The 20,525-nt window shown below is 38.1% G+C and overlaps 1 protein-coding gene across 15 annotated transcripts in view; it reads left to right on the top strand.

Annotated features, from left to right (window-relative positions):
• Positions 1-20,525, top strand: part of HERC4 (HECT and RLD domain containing E3 ubiquitin protein ligase 4) — a 30,497-nt gene that overhangs the window by 2,287 nt on the left and 7,685 nt on the right. For 9 of the 15 annotated variants that reach the window (XM_081862963.1, XM_081862970.1, XM_081862967.1 and 6 more), the window contains 16 exons: positions 1,946-2,034; positions 2,702-2,981; positions 4,403-4,562; positions 5,085-5,161; positions 5,662-5,883; positions 6,359-6,450; positions 7,791-7,921; positions 8,331-8,491; positions 9,525-9,601; positions 11,139-11,272; positions 13,092-13,151; positions 13,299-13,410; positions 14,871-15,060; positions 16,135-16,307; positions 17,468-17,587; positions 20,378-20,401. In XM_081862963.1, coding sequence (XP_081719089.1) covers positions 2,756-2,981; positions 4,403-4,562; positions 5,085-5,161; positions 5,662-5,883; positions 6,359-6,450; positions 7,791-7,921; positions 8,331-8,491; positions 9,525-9,601; positions 11,139-11,272; positions 13,092-13,151; positions 13,299-13,410; positions 14,871-15,060; positions 16,135-16,307; positions 17,468-17,587; positions 20,378-20,401 — 1,959 coding nt within the window. In that variant the 5' untranslated portion in view covers positions 1,946-2,034; positions 2,702-2,755. The remainder of the gene's footprint in view (positions 1-1,945; positions 2,035-2,701; positions 2,982-4,402; positions 4,563-5,084; positions 5,162-5,661; positions 5,884-6,358; positions 6,451-7,790; positions 7,922-8,330; positions 8,492-9,524; positions 9,602-11,138; positions 11,273-13,091; positions 13,152-13,298; positions 13,411-14,870; positions 15,061-16,134; positions 16,308-17,467; positions 17,588-20,377; positions 20,402-20,525) is intronic. The other 6 variants (XM_081862958.1, XM_081862959.1, XM_081862957.1 and 3 more) reach the window with 3 other exon arrangements.

Genomic DNA, 20,525 nt, shown 5'->3' with positions numbered 1-20,525 from the left:
TTCGCAAGACGAAAAAACCGCTATACGAAGAGCCTCACGGAACGGATTAATTTCGTCTTGCGAGGTACCACTGTACATTAACTCCCTGCTACATTAAGTTGTGAGCTTAATGGAGGTAGGCATAAAGGAGATATGTTTTGGAAGGTGGAATAGTTTGAAAACGGAAGTTGTGGTCCTTTTTTTAAAAAACCATTTTGGAACTTGGCTTTGCACTGTTTTTCATCCAGAGTTGACAGAAAGTAGCTCTTGTGTGTAAGTTTACCATCCATATCAATGTGCTCTATGTGGGTCTTCCCTCATGCTTGAAATCGGGAAGCTGAAGTTAGTACAGAATGCTACAGCCTGATTGCTGACAGTAGTGACGCCTTGTCAGCATGTAATATCTGTGCTTAGAGATCTGCCAATTTGCTTCTGGGCAAAGTGCAGAAAGAGTGGGGCAAAAGATGTGGATAAGCCCCTGGTCTTTAGACATCTGGAGATTTAGATATTGCTAGTGTTCATCCACAGCATTACTGTGCTTCGAATAAGTGATGTAGCAACAATGATTCATACTGTAGGTGCTTCTGGAAAGCTCTAGGTTCATACAGTAAATCTTTTCAGAGTTATTGGGTGTATGACTAAAACAAACCATTATTCACCTAAATAGAAAGAAATACAGTAAAGCTTTGTCGTATTACGCACCTGCACCTTTTCTAATTCAGGAATTTTTGCTTTTTAATCTTCTAATAATAAAAATGTTTATACAACTATATGGCATGGCAGGACAGCACAGCCCCTGAATTAGTGAGAGAATAAATTGGCTTGATATTGCCATTATAGTGTTCATTCTAGTGGATGATAAAGACTTCCTTGTATCTAGTGTTCAGAAATATTGATCTGGTTGTTTAGCCTCATCATTATTGTTTTATGTCGATTCCTATTGTTTTATGCCAAATCCTATGAAATGGAACAGTATAAATTCAGCAAAAGAACTTAACTATCAAAGGTGAGCACAAAGAGGAGTGTCTTCTTCAGCATATGGTGAAAGCTGTATAGTGAAGACCCTAGATGCACCCCTATGGGAAGGAAGTCCATAATTTAGGGGCCACCACAGAGTAAGCCATCTCCCAAGCTGCCACTTCTCACACTTCTAAGCATGGCAGAGCTACCAAGAGAGCTCCCTCTGCACATCTTAACACCTGAGAAGATGAGTATGGATAGAAGCTGCCTTTCAGATATCTAGGATCTAAGTTGTTTAAAAGAAATGGTGAAAATAAATCATAGAAATATGCATAAGCGTGCTGAGAGCTATATAGAAAACACTCTGGATCTGCTTGAGTAACCTTGTGTTGCTGTGTGCCTGTTTCATTGCACTGAAAGTAGAATAAGCCCTTTTATTTTTTCTGAAGAAGGGTGATATATATTTTCTAGCACATTTTAATCTAATTATTATTTTTGTTGTTTATTAAATTTCACTCCTGCTGTTTCTTTGAAAGGTGCTCAAGGCAGCAATTAACCAAGCAATAAAACAATATAATGAAAATTGAAAGACGTGTTTCAAAACATTTAAAAACAATTAGAAGATCTAAAAAAAGTTAAAGCCAGTCAAATAGCCTCATTTCTAATGATTTCAGGGTTGCCAAGAACTGTTTCTTTCAGCCACTATATGCCTGGGTGGACAGGAATGTTTTTCACTTCCTCTTGCATTTTAATAATGAAGAAGACAGGCATACCTAACTGGGGAAGGGTATTCCACATATGGGGAACCACCACTAACCCCCCCCCCCGCCAGTTGTACGGCCTGAATGGTTGTTACTGGAGGAAGCGAAGATTTACCATGCTTTTTCAGCTAAGGGCTCTCTTTAAATTCTATTTTCAGTGATATTCAAGTGGGGGAAAAATATGTGATTGGGTTTGGAGAAATGTGAATTCCCATAACTTTTACCTAATTATGTTCTTATAACAGGTTGAATTTGCCGTGATTGGCATGGATGTCTGAAGGCCACTTTTTTACAAGTATGTTCCAGCTCTTGGCAGCACCATCTTGAGTGTCTTGTAAGTGTGGCTGGATTTTGTTAACTATCTTGCGGTTTTCAGTCTAAAGCGCTCATGGAACTCAGTGGGATCTACTTATCAAGTAAAACATGCTTAGGATTGGGCTAAATATAATCTTAGGGGTTGACTTAAATGTAAAGACATGGGAGAAAATGTGTAAAAATAGTGGGGAAGAGAGAACTGTTCTATTCCAAGTCTCAAATATCCAGAAAATTTAATCTCCATGCTGAATTTGTAGTCAGCACAAAAATTTGTCTTGCACAAAAAAATCCTTTCAGATTTGCCATTGTGGTGCTTTCTATCCTGCTGTCATTACTGGTTTCATAAATAGTTCTGGTTATGCCTTTTTGCATCTTACTCGCTTGTAGGAGTAACACATAACAACCACATTTGGCCTGCAATAAATGTTTGCAATTCTGATATTGAGAGGTCCAAAAATACTAGCTCTAGCAAAATACTTATTTAAAATTAGATGATTAATATTTTAGAGAACATGTAACAGTCACATTTACATTTTTCTGCTATAGAGTTCTTCTAATGAGACGTGAAATTCTTAGTGTTTTTATTTGGGCTAATGACAATAATTGAGAGATGAAATTTGTGAATCCTATTATAAATACCAAGTCCCCTGTATTCTAGTACTAACTTATTTCCCACTCCATTACAGTGATGCTGGACGTTTGAATGCTGAAGCTGGCAGATCATTGAGAGGGCTGGCAACATGTTATGTTGGGGAAATGCCTCTTTTGGACAGCTTGGATTGGGGGGCATTGATGAAGAAGTTGTCCTAGAACCCAGAAGATGCAACTTTTTCATAAACAAAAAGGTTCGAGATGTAGGCTGTGGACTAAGACACACTGTGTTTGTCTTGGATGATGGGACTGTGTATACATGTGGATGTAATGATTTAGGACAATTAGGACATGAAAAATCCAGGAAAAGACCAGGTAAGTTAAAACAGTGCCTGTTAGGTAATCGTATTGCTTTAGGTTCTGTATGTGGGTGCCAGTTATACTCATAGCAGCAGTTGCTTAGATTACGGAAGTGTTTCTAGAATTAGTAGAGCTTCAAGGACTTGCTCTTTTTTCCCTTCTGACTTTTGTACCACTGCTATTGCGTGAAAGCCTCTATTTATATGGAACTGAAAACACAACAAGATATTTTGTTAAGAAATTGTTGGAGATCTGTTTTTTATATTATTTTTAATTTCTAGAGAACTGTAGCCCATTCGGAGGCAGTATTTAAAATGTATTGTTGACTTTTTATTTTTGTCTGAGAAATTATGTATTAACATTAGTTGATCATTAAGTGTGTTATATTTTAAATTCTTAAAGCGCAGCAGCTTGATTTCAGTGCTTGGAACCACTGAGGTACTTTTTTCTATTTATGCCAATGACACACTAATTGGACTAAACATGAATTAATTTTTGGTAATACGAAGTGGGGTCTCTAGAAATAGTTTTATTGAAAATGCTTTAGTCTACAAAACTGTCTATTCCTCAGTTGCCACTGTGTCTACCCTCATGTGCTGCTGCTGATTGATAGCACTGTAGTGTTCAACTCTGTTCTAAAATAGAATTCACTAGAACAGCTACTAAGGTGCAACTACATATGATTCAGGAGATAGAATCTTCCATTTTTATTGGGGCTCCCTCAATTGGATAGGGAACATGGCATTGAGAGACAGCATCCGGTTGTGTCACTTTAGTAATTAAAATTACCTCCCCCACCAAAGCAGTTACTTCACCCAAGGGTGAAAATATATAGGTAGCATAAGTTTGGTTCTTAAGAGATGAAGAAAAGCTACACTCCTTATTAAAGGTACCCCTGCCCGTACGGGCCAGTCGTGTCCGACTCTGGGGTTGTGCGCCCATCTCACTTAAGAGGCCGGGGGCCAGCGCTGTCCGGAGACACTTCCGGGTCACGTGGCCAGTGTGACAAAGCTGCTCTGGCGAGCCAGCACACGGAAATGCCGTTTACCTTCCCGCTATGAAGCGGTACCTATTTATCTACTTGCACTTAGGGGTGCTTTCGAACTGCTGGGTGGGCAGGAGCTGGGACCGAAAGATGGGAGCTCAGCCCATAGCGGGGATTCGAACTGCCGACCATACGATTGGCAAGTCCTAGGCACTGAGGTTTTACCCACAGCGCCACCCGCGTCCCACACACTCCTTATTAGGCACAGATTAATAGTGAAGTGGTTTCCTACAAGCCAGTGAATTGTGGCTTGTAGCACCTCTGACCTCAGGTAAAGGAGATCTGACATGTTTGTAGGAACACATTTTTGCTAGTTCAGTTGTGCAGTCCATCATGAAAATGTTTGGGCAAGAGCAATGTAGCATTATGCTGCTTTTTCTCTTGATTACAGAGCAGGTGAGTGCCTTGGATGCTCAAAATATTGTAGCTGTTTCATGTGGAGAAGCCCACACATTAGCATTAAATGACAGTGGTCAAGTCTATGCTTGGGGTTTTGCTGCAGATGGACAACTTGGCTTGCCTGGAACTGAGGAGTATACCAGAGTGCCCAGGTAAAACTAAGTGATAACATAAGGTTTTTTTGGTGTGGTTTTTTAATTAAAAAAAAAAAAAACTTTCATCTTAGTAAAATTGCCCCTTTTGCTTTTGTAAAAAGGGCTTATTGCTTCATCTTTGCATCTTTGTAATTTTTCAAGCTCAAACTAGTATGGCTAGTTTAACAAGTCAACAGTAAACTATTAGTAGTTTATGAATCTGGCTTGTTTAAACTAACCATAGATAATGTTAATCCTAGTTCTGGGTGCAGATGATATGGCAAGCTGGAGTTTACTAAAAGTGAGAGTGGAAGCTTCCAAATGACTCCTGAGCTATGCAGGCAGGAGTGGGTAGCATGTGAGTCCAACACTTCTGCAGCTCATTTACATCACACTGAACTGTAATGTTGCATATGGCCATGATGCCACATAATATCTGAAATGATTAAGATGCATTTTCTGTAAGGAAATAAAGCTTTGTGTTTTTATAGCATTTTGTGCAAAGGCTGCTCATTTAATTATGTCTTGTTATTCCTACAGAAACATAAAAAGCTTGTCAGACGTCCAAATAGTGCAGGTTGCCTGCGGCTACTATCATTCCCTTGCACTCTCCAAAGGTAATCAATCTCTGGACTGTCTGCTTGTTTTTCTGTATAAATTTAAAATACTGTTACAATGACAATAGAAAAAAACACACTAAACATTTCACATCGTAAAATAGCCAGTGTTTGATAGCTTTGAGAGGGCAGAAAGAGTAAACAGGTTTTCAGTTTTGCTCATGCTAAGGAAAGGAAATGTGTGTATTATGAGCATTTATCTTTGCCATCAATCTCCAAATTCTAAAATGTACAGAGATTCCATGCAATACCTGGAACTATTAATATACTGAGAATTGGGCTTTATTTGGAAATGTGTGTGTGGTAACCCACGGACTTGTTGCCTACCCTACTTCTTTTGCATTTAATTTCAAAAGTACCCCTTTCTCTTGGCTGAAAAATTATTGCCACCATTTGAATTTTGTTGTGTATGATAATGGAGTAATTTTAATTCTTAGAGTGACGTAAATTCCTACAGTTATTCTTCATCTTAAATGTGTGTTTTTTCTTTCCTTCAACAGGTAGTGAAGTTTTTTCCTGGGGACAGAACAAACATGGTCAACTAGGTTTAGGTTATGAATTCAAAAAGCAGACTTCCCCACAACGGATAAAATCTTTGCAAGGGATACCTTTTGCGCAAATTACAGCAGGCGGAGCACATAGCTTTGTGCTTACTCTTTCTGGAGCAGTTTTTGGGTGGGGACGCAACAAATTTGGCCAACTTGGTCTTAATGATGAAAATGGTAAGTACACAAAATTTAAAACTATGAACTATATTACTTTCCATTTTAGTTATGATCAGATAATGTGTGCTTATTTTTATAAAACCAAATTATGCTCCTCTGCTGAATTGAAGCTCAGAGTGTCTGTGTTAGTGGATGAGAAATCCACTGAACTGAAAGTTGCTGAAAGGAACTGTGGATATCATTGCAGTGCAGTACTACAATAACTTTGAAATTCTTTGCATGCTTTAATTGTAGGAAATAACGGCACTTTCAAAATAGTGAATAAAATACTACATAACTTCCAGGCACTTTGCTATTTGTTGCGCTGTAGTGCTTCTCTGAACAACACATACTGTGGAATTATAAACTTCAAAGTGCAACAAAGCTATTTGTTATATAAAACAATAATAGTTTATAAACTAAATCAGTAGTTTATATTTTTTATGTAGTTGCAAAGTGTATATTACACTTCCTGATTTATTACAATTTTCAGATAGATATGTTCCCAATCTTCTAAAGTCACTAAGATCCCAGAAAATTGTTTACATCTCCTGTGGAGAAGATCATACTGCGGCTCTTACAAAGGTACTGTAGTAGAAATACTGTATTTCACACTCTTAACTAATTAGTAGGTTTGATAGCTTTTCACATGCAGGCTGACTGCTTCAGTAGTGAGGGATTCAGCAGTCTGTAGGAGAGAAAACATGTTCATGTCACCAGTTGGTCTGCTTTTTTGTAACCCTGCACTGTTGTCAAGAGAGAATGGTTGCCCAATATTGGGTGTGAACTCCTCCCGCACCAGCCCCTTCATCTGAGGGAAGATTCACACATTACAGTTGTACTGAGCCACTAGCTTGGGCAACGTCAGTGAACCTGCCAAGATCACATGTTGCATTGGCCTGCTCACACCAGCATTTATATAAGCTTGGGGGGCGGGGGGAGAGCTGCTGAAATGTAATGTGTCACTTGCTGCTGACTTGCAGAGGAGGGGAGAAAGAAAGGAGAATTTGTGCTTATTTTCCTTCAGAGCTTTACAAGTTCATGTTTAGAAATATTCCACTGCATTCAGCCTAGCTCTAATAACCATGTGGGCGGCTGCTCTGCTGATGGATGCCATCTCTCTTGCTAGTGCTGAAGTACAGTTTATAGTCTTGTGTGTGTGTTGATTTAATGCAACATACTTTGGTTTATTTACACAGCTGTCATTACATTCAGAATTGGAATATGACATTTACAGTATCTGCAAACAGAAGAATAGTTTAGGTTTTTTTGTAAACAAATACTGTTTGCTTTCTCAGTACATAATGTAAAGCTTATATTTAAAAACCTGTGGGATTTAAAATTCAAAATTGAACTCTTGTGTCAGGTAATGTGGAGAAATGCACTTTCTGTTCTCTTGAGCAATTCTTGCTATGCAGTTGAAGTCATTCTTGAAACAAATAAATATGAAAGCGAAAATAGTAGTCCTACTGTATTGGGCAGGGTGCAATGTCCACTAATAGCATTTTACATTGTCTTGTTTATCAGTCTGATATTACCACTAACTTAGGATTTTTTTTAATCAACCATGTGTTTTTAAATTGGAACTCAGCTAAAGATTACATGATTTTTTTGCATGGGTATTTTTTGTTACTTGAAATTAAAAATCATTGGGGTGTGGTTTTTTTTAAAAAAAGTTTATGTGATTTATTTTTGGTGTACAGGACTGTGGATTTATTTTATTGTTTATACTCTTACACAGTGAGGATGTTGTGCAGAGACTAAACTATCTATCTGTGAAGATAAGCATGTTTGTAAAGGCAATTTATTTGTTATATGTGTAGGGCAAATATCTAGTGCTTCTCCACAGTTGTAAATATTATTTTTGTACATAAAAAGTATTGGAGTCATCTACACATTGCATTCTAACTTCAAATGTTTTTTAGGAAGGTGGGGTGTTTACTTTTGGAGCTGGAGGCTATGGGCAATTAGGTCATAACTCTACTGGCCATGAGATAAACCCAAGAAAAGTTTTTGAACTTATGGGGAGCATTGTCACACAGATTGCTTGTGGAAGGTAAGACCACAGAATGGAATACTTTTATGGGGTGTTTAGCAACTTGAAAAGTGTAAGAAGCAAGTTTAATTCTAGCTGCTGTGGACTTCTCAAAATCTTGTTGGGCACCCCAATTATGTGCCATTACAAAGAAAAGACTGCTGTAAGTTAGCCAACACATTAGGCAGCCCAGTGAATTACTTAATTGGATTGGCATGAAGGCTGTTCTATAGGCACAGTAGCCTTCCATCTCAATGCATTACAAGTTCCATGAGTTTTAGAGGCCGCTTCCTCTTAATACCCTGAACAGAACATTGCAACTGTCTTCTCTTAAGTTACTGGGGATAGATAAGTCACATATAGCATATGTAATATACTACAGCATTCTCAGTTTCTTACTTTTTGAATTTCTATTCTTTCTTTGCACTAGGCAGCACACATCTGCATTTGTCCCTTCAACTGGAAGAATTTATTCTTTTGGTCTTGGAGGCAATGGACAGTTGGGCATGGGATCAACCAGTAACAGGAAAAGTCCCTTCCCTGTGAAAGGAAACTGGCTTCCTTATAATGGAGACATCCCACTAAATTCAGGTAATAATGCTTTCTTTAGTTGTATATATATTTTTGGAGTGTTAGGGGGGAATTATTTTAAGAATAGTTATATTGTGATAATTGGTAAGGGACTGGATTTGTTAGTATTGCATGTATGCCTCATGAGATTTTTGTGTTTACTGCAAAAGCAATAAATGCTGCACCAATTTGTTGCAAATTGGAAACAAGGACCCCTAACATATCATAGTAATGGCTGCAAGAACAACTATTGCCAGGACATGGAAACCGTTACAGTTATTAACTATGAACCAATGGTATAATGCAGTTTGGCAGTCGGCATTATTGGAAAAACCGAGAGCAAAATTAAAAGTAGCAAGAGGCCAAAATAAACACAACAGATTTTTGCAGTCTGGTGTGACTTTATTGATTACAGAAATAATGAGACATAATGTAGAACAGCACCCATAGTTTACAGCACAGTCTGGTGTGCGTGAAGTACAAGTTTTATTAACCCCCCCCATAAATTCCTATATATTCTGATAGTTGTTGATACAAAATACCTTTGACTTTTGATCACTGATCTAAGCAATACACATAATAACTAATAATTTTGGTATATACACTGACACAACTTTGTTAATATATTCAGAAATGTGTATCTGTTTATTGTTGTGTTGTTTTACTTTTAACTTTAATTATATATAATCACAGCATGTTATGCTCTAATGTAAACAAAGATATATCTCAATGCAACCATGGTAAACAATATGAAAATGAATAAAAATTCTTACACCCCCCCCCAAATGCACCATTTTCCATACAAGTCAACTCTAGTTTTTCTCTGAATGAACTTGTTGATCTATGAGAGTGCAGAGCAATAACTGTGAATGTGATTCGAAAAGGAAGGTTGCTGTGTGTGGTGTAAAATGCTAATATGCAGACCTGCTATTGGCAAAAGTTACCTGATGTTCTTGCAAAAGTGGCATCCCTCAATTTCATTCCTACCTAAATAAAAGACAAATTCTTTTCAAGCTATCCTCTTGATGTTAACATCATGCTATTTTAATTATAGATCGTGAAGAATATTATTATGTACATAGGATTTTCTCTGGTGGAGACCAAAGCTTTTCACATTACGTTACTCTACAGGTAGTTCATCTCATTTTTAAAATCCATAAGCTGGCTTCTGTGTTTACTCAGTAAAGTGCTTAGAGCTGAATCTGATACCTGGAACTTTGACTTTGTATTCGTGTTGCTTTCCATTTGCTTCACTAGAGTATTCTTTAAAATATAGTGCAACTAGTGTAGCTTCAGTTGTGTATTATTGTACCTTAAGATAAAACTTTTTTTCCATATCTTAAGTGGTCAATATGCTTTAGGATTTGGTGTTAAAGTATCTGAAATTTGTTATTTGTAAATTGTTTAGAGAAAATTAAGCTTCATTTTGTTAGCTGATAAAGCAAAACTCACAGTTCCTAAACAAAGCAATCTTTCCTTTTGAGGATTGGTGTGCATACATAATATTTAGAGTTTAGTGACTGAGACAATCCTTATTTTAAGTTAGGGAAAGCTGTAAACTGGAAGTATGAATTCATAGAAATACAAAGTTTTATTGGAACTGTCTGCATTCTTTAAACATAATTTTATAACCGTTTTAAATTTGATGTATTTTTATCTGCTTTGTTTCATCACAGTATATTTTTTGTTTTATTCATCACCCTGGATGAAGTGCAGAATATAATTTTTTCAAGCAAATAAAATAAAAATGCCTTCTATATCACACACAGGATATGAATGTCCATTATGGTGATGTTACAGATAGGTAGCCGTGTTGGTCTGCCATGGTCAAAACAAAATAAAAAAAATCCTTCCAGTAGCACCTTAAAGACCAACTGAGTTAGTTCCAGGTATGAGCTTTTGTGTGCATGCACACTTCTTCAGATACACAGTGTGTATCTGAAGAAGTGTGCATGCACACGAAAGCTCATACCTGGAACTAACTCAGTTGGTCTTTAAGGTGCTACTGGAAGGATTTTTTTTATTTCATTATGGTGATGTCAGCTTGTTATGTACATCCTGGCTCTCCACCTATGAGGATGGGAAACCTTTTACCCTTCTGAGTGTTGTGGGACTTTAACTCCCATCATCCCTGACCATTGGCTATGATGGTGGGGGCTGGGGGGAGCTGGACCTAAAGGACCACGTGTTCCTCATCCCTGTTATATCATATTGTTAAAAACTCAGCCTTTAATTTAGGTGGAGGATACCTTGCCCTGAAATGCCCTACTGCAGCAAGGGAAATCTGTGAAGCACTGATGTGAGTGTATTGAACTTAATGAATTAATCTGGGGATGATAGTTGCATGCAGGAAAGCATGTCTACAGCTGGATTGGGGCCATTATGTATGCTGAGCTCCAATTAGCACTCCTGAAAAAAGAGGGAAATTTTAAAACAATTTCTTTAAAAGCCTTTTATATAAATCTTCTCAGATAATATAGAAACCAACAAGCTTGTGTGCATAATGCTTATATGCAACAAGTTCAGAAGCAAAATGTGTGCACTGCTCAAGAGTAAACATGAAACAAAGTTGTATGGTGTAGCAACTCTAAATATAGGGATTTCTGGAAATTAGCCCTAGTTAATAGGGGGGAATATTTCTATGTATAATTTGCCACTCAAAATTTAGGATTTGGAACCTCCAGATGACTTCAGATACCCATGTGCTTCAAAGCAAATCTGGACTGTGAATGAAGGCTTCATTCAGAGGTTGCTGCACTGCTCATCTTCTGGATCAGGGAGGCTCCCTGCAGAGATAGCAAAGTAAGAATGGTGGTTGTTACACTTTTGGGCATATCTTGCAGATAGTGGTGTTGTGTGCTTAACTTTACAGAACCATCCACTTGGCTCCTGCATTTGAATGTATTACTCTTACCTCATGGACGCTCAGCTTAGTTAACATAGGAAGAGCTCTGCTTAAAGGAAAGGATTACAGTAGGAATGGGAGAGGGAAGGAAACGCACATGACAATGTCCATTAAATTCACTAAGAAATATGGTTGGGCTTTGTAGAAAGTTTCTCTCCTTTTAGTCCTTTCAAGTGTAGTGTATGTTAAGCTATGTTTTCTAGTAACATAGGATGTTTCCTTTCAGTATGGCTATCTGTATGTATTGCTACCTTTATTGGTTGATCTGCCCTTTGCAGAACTGAACTATTTTTTAAATGAAATTGGAATTTTTTAAATAAACGTGTAAGAAGTGAAAAGGTGTCCCCTTAATTCTACTCCTGTACTGTCTTCTAGTGGTCATGATTCCAGTATCTCTCAAGCATATCATAGCTCTATAATGAATTGATAGGTGTGACTCTAATAATAAATAGAAATATGTCTTGTGAATTGATGCTTTTCTGTAAACATTGGCTTACATGCTCCATTTCACCTATTAATATACATAAATTCTTTATTTCGATCCAGAGACTCAAAAAAACATTTTCAAAAGCAAAATAAAACAGAAATACATGGAAAGGATTCCAAGGCGGTTGCTATGTTTTATCCAGAGCATGTAGGTTTCTGTTTCTTATTCTTTCCAAGAGGAACTTAGCCATGGCCAGGATAGTATCGTTTGACATATCTCCAAGGAGGTACTTAAGATACAAGGTTTTGGATTTTCCAGTTTACCAAAAGGGGTTTAATTAAATGATCCCTGGCTTGTTTGAATTGCTCACAGTGTAGTGGGATATGTTTCATAGAGTCAACACCATGAGAGCATAAAGAGAGCCTGTTCTGATAGGGTATACCAGACAGTCTGCCGTTTAGTACTTCTGAAGGGATTACATTTAGTCTCGCTTTGGTGAATAATTGGCAATAGTTAGGTTCAGACAGATTCATGAAATACGATGGTAACTGAAAATCATGGCCATAGTGGATTCCAGTTGCAAACGGTCCACAGGTTACATAAGATATGGAATGCAGATCGCTGTATAAAATATCCCATAACCTTTGCCTCAGGGATTTAAGGGCAATGTCATAGCCCAAATGATGTAAAAAGGATGGCGAAAGACCAGTTGATGAGGCTTTTCGGATCGTGTTGTATGAAAGGAGAGAAGGATGAGGCTTTTCGGATCATAGTTTTCAACCATGAACTGACAGACTTTTTTGGTTAGATGTAAAAGTAATCCCTTCCCCAGGCCAAATACCAGTATTTCAAGGCAGCCCACCACACTTTAGTGGAGAGTGGACATTTACCTGTTTCCAACAATAGAATTGAATTAGGGACACAATTTGGAACCTGAAGTAGGAGCCAAAGGAACTTAGTTTGGAACCCATCTAACTTAGAAAATAGACCATTGTACCAGACATTTGAAGCATAAAGGAGTTGGGAAACAGATTTTGTGTTAAAGGCCCTTATGGCTGATAGAACATAGTGAGCTCTCTTTGTGAAAAAGAAACTGAGTATAGCAACGGAATACAGTATTGCTCATCTCCGTCTTCTGACAGATACTCTGCCAGTGGCAATTCCAGGACTTTGTGTGGTGAAACAACTGCCATTGACTAGAATGTCAACAGTGATTATTACAGACTGTTAGAACATTGTAGAACATTTAACTTTGTGTATATATTTTTTCTTATTCTTGTTTTTAATAGTGAAATCGACGGAACATTTTCCTCAGCTGGCTGTCTAAATGGAAGTTTTTTAGCTATCAGGTCAGTGGGTGATACACAATATTTTAAATGTCCAAGCCACAAGATTTAATGAAAGTTTGGAAATAATTAAGAATTCCATATTCATTTAAAAGTATAGAGAATAAGTAGTGGAAAGCAGAATTTACTTACTGCTTTTTGTTTTCATAGCCATGATGATCACTACAGAACTAGTGCCAGATACTCAGGGATTGACATGAATACTGCTCGACTTCTGTTTCACAAACTTATACAGCCGGAACATCCTCATATATCTCAGCAGGTTTGTCCTGAAATCCTTATTGCACCTAGTTTCAAATCCCAGGTATTACACTGTGTTAAACAATTGGTGGTTCTTTTTGCACAGAACTGGTAAATTTAGGTTTGCAATGCAATGCTTGATGCTTTGTTGAAATATTCAATACTTTTTTAAAAATGTAAATTGTAGTAGCTCCACAGAGTTGTCAGCATTTTGAGATTTTTTAAATGTACTTCAATTAGTGTTTCAGTGGCTGGATTTGGGCATAACACTAAGCCATGGGTTGTTCAGGTGAGCTCTGGCTATGCCCGTGAGCATCCTGGCCAACCATTTATGGTTGGTTTGTGCCCAACAAATCATGATCTCAAACTATGTTTTGAAGTTGGCATGTGAATTTCTGCTTTTAGTTACCTCTGAACTTCAAATCCTTAGGTTTGAGCTTAGTTTGTCACATCGCTCAGAAGCCCTTGCCTGGCTACAGAGGTGTAAGGGAAAAACAGCTGGAAAATGAAATTGTTCATGCAACTAAGAGGTTATCACTGATACTTTTAACAGATCTCTCCATCCTTCACTACTGTGCCCAGTAACAGGCTCATTACCCTGCATGCCTCATTGCTGATGAGCCCTATGAGAAAGAAAAGTAGTAAGAGACCACGGGCATGTCCCCCTAATATCTAATGAGAGATATATGTTTAAAAGCTCACCTTTGTTCTTAGGAAGGACTATACTAACAGTTCAACAAATGCAGTTGCAGATTTTGATCTAAAAGCTTCCCCTGTCACCCATTCACTTCCTGTTAAACTTAGTTCATTCCTAGTTCTGAGAAACACTTGTTGTTACTGAAAGACTAGCCAGAGCAGACAGAACTTTTGCTCAGGAGGATTGCAAGGAAAGGGTTGGTTGATAGTACCTTTAGGACTATTACTTTACTCAGGGGCTTTTGGAGCCATTAAAGGATCTTGAGCAGAATGTTCGTTTCCTGTCTGCAGTTGGCCAGTGGCAAAAGAAGTGGTAAGTTGATTGTCACAAAGGCCTTCTGGTCAGGAACCATCTATTCACAAGAGCATTTAGGGGGCAGGGGGAAATCACCAGGCAAAACAAGCCACAGTTTCTTTGACCATCTGTGGTTGGGGTCCTGGTTTCTTCAGCAAACCATGGTGATAGCAAACTATGGCTTAGTTTTATGTCTGACTAGAATGGCTCCAACCCCTGAACAGAAACCACAGTATGAAACTGTTTCAGGGCCCCACTTTTCATGTTGTAATTTGTGTTGTACTCCAGAACAGATATGAAAGGTAACTTTCATCATTCTTGTAAAATAGCTGTTATAAAAAACATTTATTGTGATTAAGGAACTCTGGGGTTTTTTTGTTTTTAAAAACAAGTTTTTGTTCAAATTCATTAAAAAAAGGTGTAAAATGAGTTATTATAATAGAAAATGCTTTTAGTTTAAAACCAGAATCTATTTTGTACCACATTCCCAGGTTGCAGCTAGTTTGGAAAAGAACCTTATTCCTAAACTGACTAGTTCCTTGCCTGATGTTGAAGCCCTAAGACTGTTTCTAACCCTGCCAGAATGCCCACTAATGAGTGACGCAAACAATTACATGACACTAGCTATCCCATTTGCAACTGCTATTGTGAATCTAGAAAAGGCTCCACTGAAAGTACTTGGTAAGGTTTCTTTTGTTTAATTTGTATGTCTTAATCTGCTGCAAGGGTGTGGCAGCTTGCAAAACTAACTGTGGGCATATATAATCTCTCAAACTGTTCTTGCTATAAGTTTTCACCTTCTGTTCATTGCACTACTAAAGGGAAGTGCTGTTGCATATAGATATCCTTGTGTAGCTCTATGAGCAAGTGTTGCTTTGTTTGCATACCACTGTAAACCATTATTAATTGTTTGCCATGAACACACTGCCTCTGGTCACTTATTCCTCCACATTCACGCTGGGTGGAAACAAACAGTAATTTCTGGCATGCCATTAAATGCAAACTATAAATTGTGGTTTATGTCAGTCCTAAGGTTTGTTTTTGGCTTACTGATGGTGTTTGTTGGAGTGAAAAATACGTAATGGATTTCCTCTTTCCATTAGCAGGTACAGTGGTACCTCTAGTTGCAGACTTAATCCGTTTCAGGATGCCATTAACACCCTGAAAAGTCTGCAACTAGAATGCCTCTTCTGTGCATGTGCATGGTGCGATCAAGCACATGTGCGAAGCGCATGGATCGCTTCTGCGCATGCGTGGGTGGTGAGCCCAGAAGTAAATACTTCTGGGTTTGCCGCATTCGTAAGCTGAAAGTCCGTAACAAGAGCAGAACGCAACACGAGTTATGACTGTACGAGGCAAACATACAAGAAAGGAATAATAGTAAATTATCAACTATGCTCTACTGTGATACAGATTTATAATTTTGAGGCCAAGTTATTTTTTAAATCCGGAATTGCTCAAGTGTCCAATGAAATTTCTTAAACTGTCTTTTTGAATTCATGATAGTTAATAAGCAGGGTTTCTGCCTCAGGGATAATAAACTTTGCACTTCCCTTTCTAACATCCAAAAAACTATGTCTCCTATTCTTACATATTAAAAGGATGTTGATATGGAGTGGAAAAACGGATGGTCTAATTTATCCATTGCTGAACAACTAATGAACTTGAGATCTAGACAGTATTAGTTACATATAAGTCCTGTTAAGTTATGCAACGTTTTTGTCTGCTAGATTTGCTTTTCCCTTTTATTAACAGAAAACTGGTGGTCTGCATTGGAGCCTCCATTGTTCCTTAAAATCGTGGAACTTTACAAGGATGTTGTTGTCCACCTTCTTAAATTGTACAAGATGGGCATTCCAACTTCAGAGCAAAGAATCTTCTCTAGCTGCCTGCACTCTTCTCTCAAGGTTTTGGAAATTTTGCACAGGGTAGGTCTTTGCAGTTTGTATCCTTATTTCTGCTGCCAGATACATTTTGGCTGATGTACTGTATCACTGATGCAATTGATTTTCACTGAGTCTAGAAGTCTAGAGTTTAGAAGTCTGAACTTTCACAGTAAGTTGTGGCTGTGTGGACCATTGGGATTTGTTTGGAATCCGTATGATCATTGGATGGAGTATTTCCTCATGTTCTCATGAAGAGACATGCAAGACCATACTTTGATTTAATGTAACATCAGAACTGAGATCAAAGTATACGGCTCTCAGTATATAGACTCACCCAAACCACAGAAGTTGAAAGTTCATGCCAATATTACAAATGGAGTCAAAATTTATTTTGTGAACAACATACCTTGCTTTAGCAAAGGCAGAACCACAAAAGAGAAATCACTAAGGCTGCAGTTCTATGCATACATGCATACATTCTGGTTCAATGTCTTAAGATCTGACACTGCATATCAAAATAGCTGACAAGAAACATGTGGAACCCCACTTTTCAAATAGTCTTACTCACAGGCTGCCTGGTAGTAGCAAGTACTTTTATTATCAAGTTGGTTTTTGGAGTGCATCTTGGAATAAAATGCATGGTTGTTTTTACACTAACCTCTTAATGTTTACAACTTAATATATATAAACTGTATCATTCTATAAATAAACAATTTAAAACACATTTTCTCTTGCTGCTATTCAGTTATAAATAACCTCAGTCATATTCAGCAAACAAATACCTACCCCTAAAGTGGGAGGGAGAAAGCATCATATCAAAAATGTCCTTAAAACATCAGCCTGTTCCAGCCCCTCCCCATTCTGTGGCTGAAAGCGGTGCACACAGAAAATGGCTGTTCCCTATAGTTTATAACTAAATCATTGTGTGACTAACATATTCCAGTCTTGTTATGCTTTGGGAAAGGACATATATTTATAAATGAAAATAGTTTAAGAGTTCAGACAAATTATTCCTCTTTGTGAAGAAGGCTGGCTAACATAGACAGCAACTTCCAGACTCCATAGTATGGCAATACCTTTATTAGGCCAGCCAAAATATTGCAAATAGCATTTCATATACAAATCTGAAGAAATAGTTTTAATAGAATAGAGTGAAATGTAAAATATTCTCAGTGACAAACTGCATTCTCTTTAAAATGCAGGTAAATGAAAGAGGTGGGCAAATCATACAATATGATAAATTCTACATACATGAACTACAGGATTTGATAGACATAAGAAGTGATTACTTCCACTGGATTCAGCAGCAGGCATATGGAATGGTAAATGTCCCATTTTTGTTTTCACTATGCGTTATAAAATACACTGCATGGGCTCAAATTCACATTGCATAGCTGCTCAGTTGGATGAATTGTATGGCTCAGTGTTCCCAATACATAAATAAATTCCTGCAAACAGATAGCTAGGTGTGGGAGAGAAGGGTGTTCTCCCTAACATGCTAGATTTCTCTGGATGGTATTCAACCAAAATTTCACTCAACAGTGTACCCATTGAAATTAATGAACATGACTATGTTAGGTCCCCTGCTCCTCCACCACAGTCTGAAGCAGTGCAGGCCAAGAACAGTTTAGGTTGTGACAAGTGTTCTATTTAGAGTGGTTCTTAGTGTATGTCAGTTTTGGGTTGTGGGTTTTCTTTTTCTTGTTAGTTTTTCCTGGACAATGTCCTTTTTATGAAGTTTTCTGAAACATTACATCCATACAGAGTAAAAATGTTGGTCTTTGATAAGCATTAGAGAGGGCTAGTTTTTCTTCTTTTCCTTTAAAGAATACAGAGTGTACATCAAATGATGCACTGCTTGGTTTGGATATACTGGCAAATCATGCTGTACCACAGTCACATCTTGGCACATGAGTTATTCCTGAAGCTAACCGCCAAAATCCCTAGTCCATTCATTTGCACTGAGCCTAGACTGTTCAAAAGCAAAACCAAACTTGGTGCAGGTTCTTCTCCTGGCCTAACAAGAATTGGTGAGGCGAGCATGCAGGCCAATGCTTTGCTCAGGCTTCAGGGAGATTTGTTCACGCAGCACTAAGCCATGGTATAGTGACAGACATGAATAACCTGAACTACGACTCACCACTGATCATTGGTGATGCTATCTGAGGCTGGTGGGAGTTGTAGTTGAGCAACAGGTTAACCACCCCTGGTTTGGTGTGAACTGGACCATAGGGTGCAAGCAGAGGTGATTTCTCACAGCCACATCTCTGAACTGAAAAGTAAATGCGTTGCTTGGATATATGAAAGACTTGCTGGGTATCTAAGTTTCTAGTTAGTTTGCTTCTTGCTTCCAAACACTAATTGAGATACCACTCAGGGTCAGAACATGGATTCTTAATTTATACTGAAGGGAGTAATAGAGCTGGGCTTTTAAACAAACAAGAATATTTTTGGAAACTATTTAATGTAGGCAACAGGAACCAAAATTCCAGGTTTATTAAATGATGGTGATCAAACACTAACACCTTTTTAAAATATCATCTGCCCTCATGCATCTCTCCTCATGAGTTAATCAAATATATTACTTTTATGGGAGAATACCTGTATTCTACATCCCACTATTGCAATTGTGCATATAATTCATTGTTCTTTTACTTATTCTCTTCAGTAATCGTGATGTTCTCAAAGGAAAGGTCCCCACCCTTATTTAATACTACTCCCTAAAGTATCAATTTTATTTTTAGCTCAGAAGTGTTTCTTTCCCTGCTCATATATCTCAAGTCGGGCATCTGAAGTATTTTTGTAATGGCTTGGAGCAGAGCCTAGAAACAGTGTAGGTTAAATAGGATCTGTGGTTTCGGAATACTGATTGTGAGAAATGCAATCTGCTTTTTAAGACTTTGAAAATGAAAAAGATTATTCATAAATGTATTAATTGAATAGATAAGTTGTGCTCATGAGTGCTCTGTGTCCATTATCATCATGTTGATGAAGGATGAAAAGAACTAAAAAGCTACCTAGGCTAGATTTTTGCGCCTGTGACATTTGGTTTTTAGGCACATTAATAGTTTAGTCATAATTTGGAGGTGGGCCACAATAAAGCTTTAGAAATGAGCTGGGATAGATGTTTGAATAAACCAATCTTAAAGTTGGAGAATTGCACAGTTTAGGACCAAACCTCTCTGTGAACTTTTATTTATCCCTGTTTTCTAAGGAGCGACCACTGCATCTTGTGGAAGTGAATGTGTGCCAGGCATGACTTTGGTAGAGGCTACATGCATGTATTAGCAGTGAATCTGTATGTGGGCACAGTTATGCCATGTACCTCCCTGAAATCCATGTGCACTAGCATACATTGTTCTCTACACTTCTCTGTGTACATAGGACATAAAGGTAAAGGGACCCCTGACCATTAGGTCCAGTCGTGGCAGACTCTGGGGTTGCGGCACTCATCTCGCTTTATTGGCCGAGGGAGCCGGTGTCCAGCTTCCAGGACATGTGGCCAGCATGACTAAGTCGCTTCTGGCAAACCAGAGCAGCGCACGGAAACGCCATTTACCTTCCTGCCGGAGTGGTACCTATTTATCTAATTGAACTTTGACGTGCAAAGCGCCACCCTATGTACAGCGCCACCCGCGTCCCTGTACATAGGACATAGAGAGAGGTATTTAACTAAATTTTGCTCAAAATAGACCCATTGACATTCATGAAAGTGACTTAAGTTAGGGCTCGTCCACACTTAGAAAGCATGGGCCCAAGCAGTTTCCCCCTTGTCCCGCTCCTTTCCCAGGGAAAACCTGCTCTTAACTTTAAATTGGAACAAAGGGCAATCTACGGAAAAACCATTTGCTATTTGCTCCATTTGAGTACTAAAGAACAGTTTTGCTTGGGGTAGGGCAGGGAAGCAGCAGGACAAGAGGAAGCTCTTGGGTTCATTAATTTCAATAGCTCTACTCTGAATGCCACACAGGCATTAGTCTGTGCCCATCTTTTTTTAAAAAAATGCAGGCATCTGCATGAAGGCTTTTGGGGGTGTGGAGGAAAGTGGAGAGGAACCTAACAGTGTTTTTTTCCTTTTAATTACTGCTGCCTCTTATGCACTCTTTTGGTAGGATATCAGCCATGGATTAAATGAGGTAAGAAGTTATCTGATTCCCACAGTAAAGTTTTGGAAACTAGACCCAAAGATTCTGACATCAGGTTTATCCATGGGCCTTGAATTCTGATAATCTTGCAATAAATACATGGATTAGATATATC

Source organism: Podarcis erhardii (assembly GCF_964252035.2).
Source record: "Podarcis erhardii genome assembly, chromosome: 5".
NCBI classification, from domain to species: Eukaryota; Metazoa; Chordata; class Lepidosauria; order Squamata; family Lacertidae; genus Podarcis; species Podarcis erhardii.
Note: the sequence above shows the minus strand (reverse complement) of the source record. Positions and strands in the feature narration are given on the sequence as shown.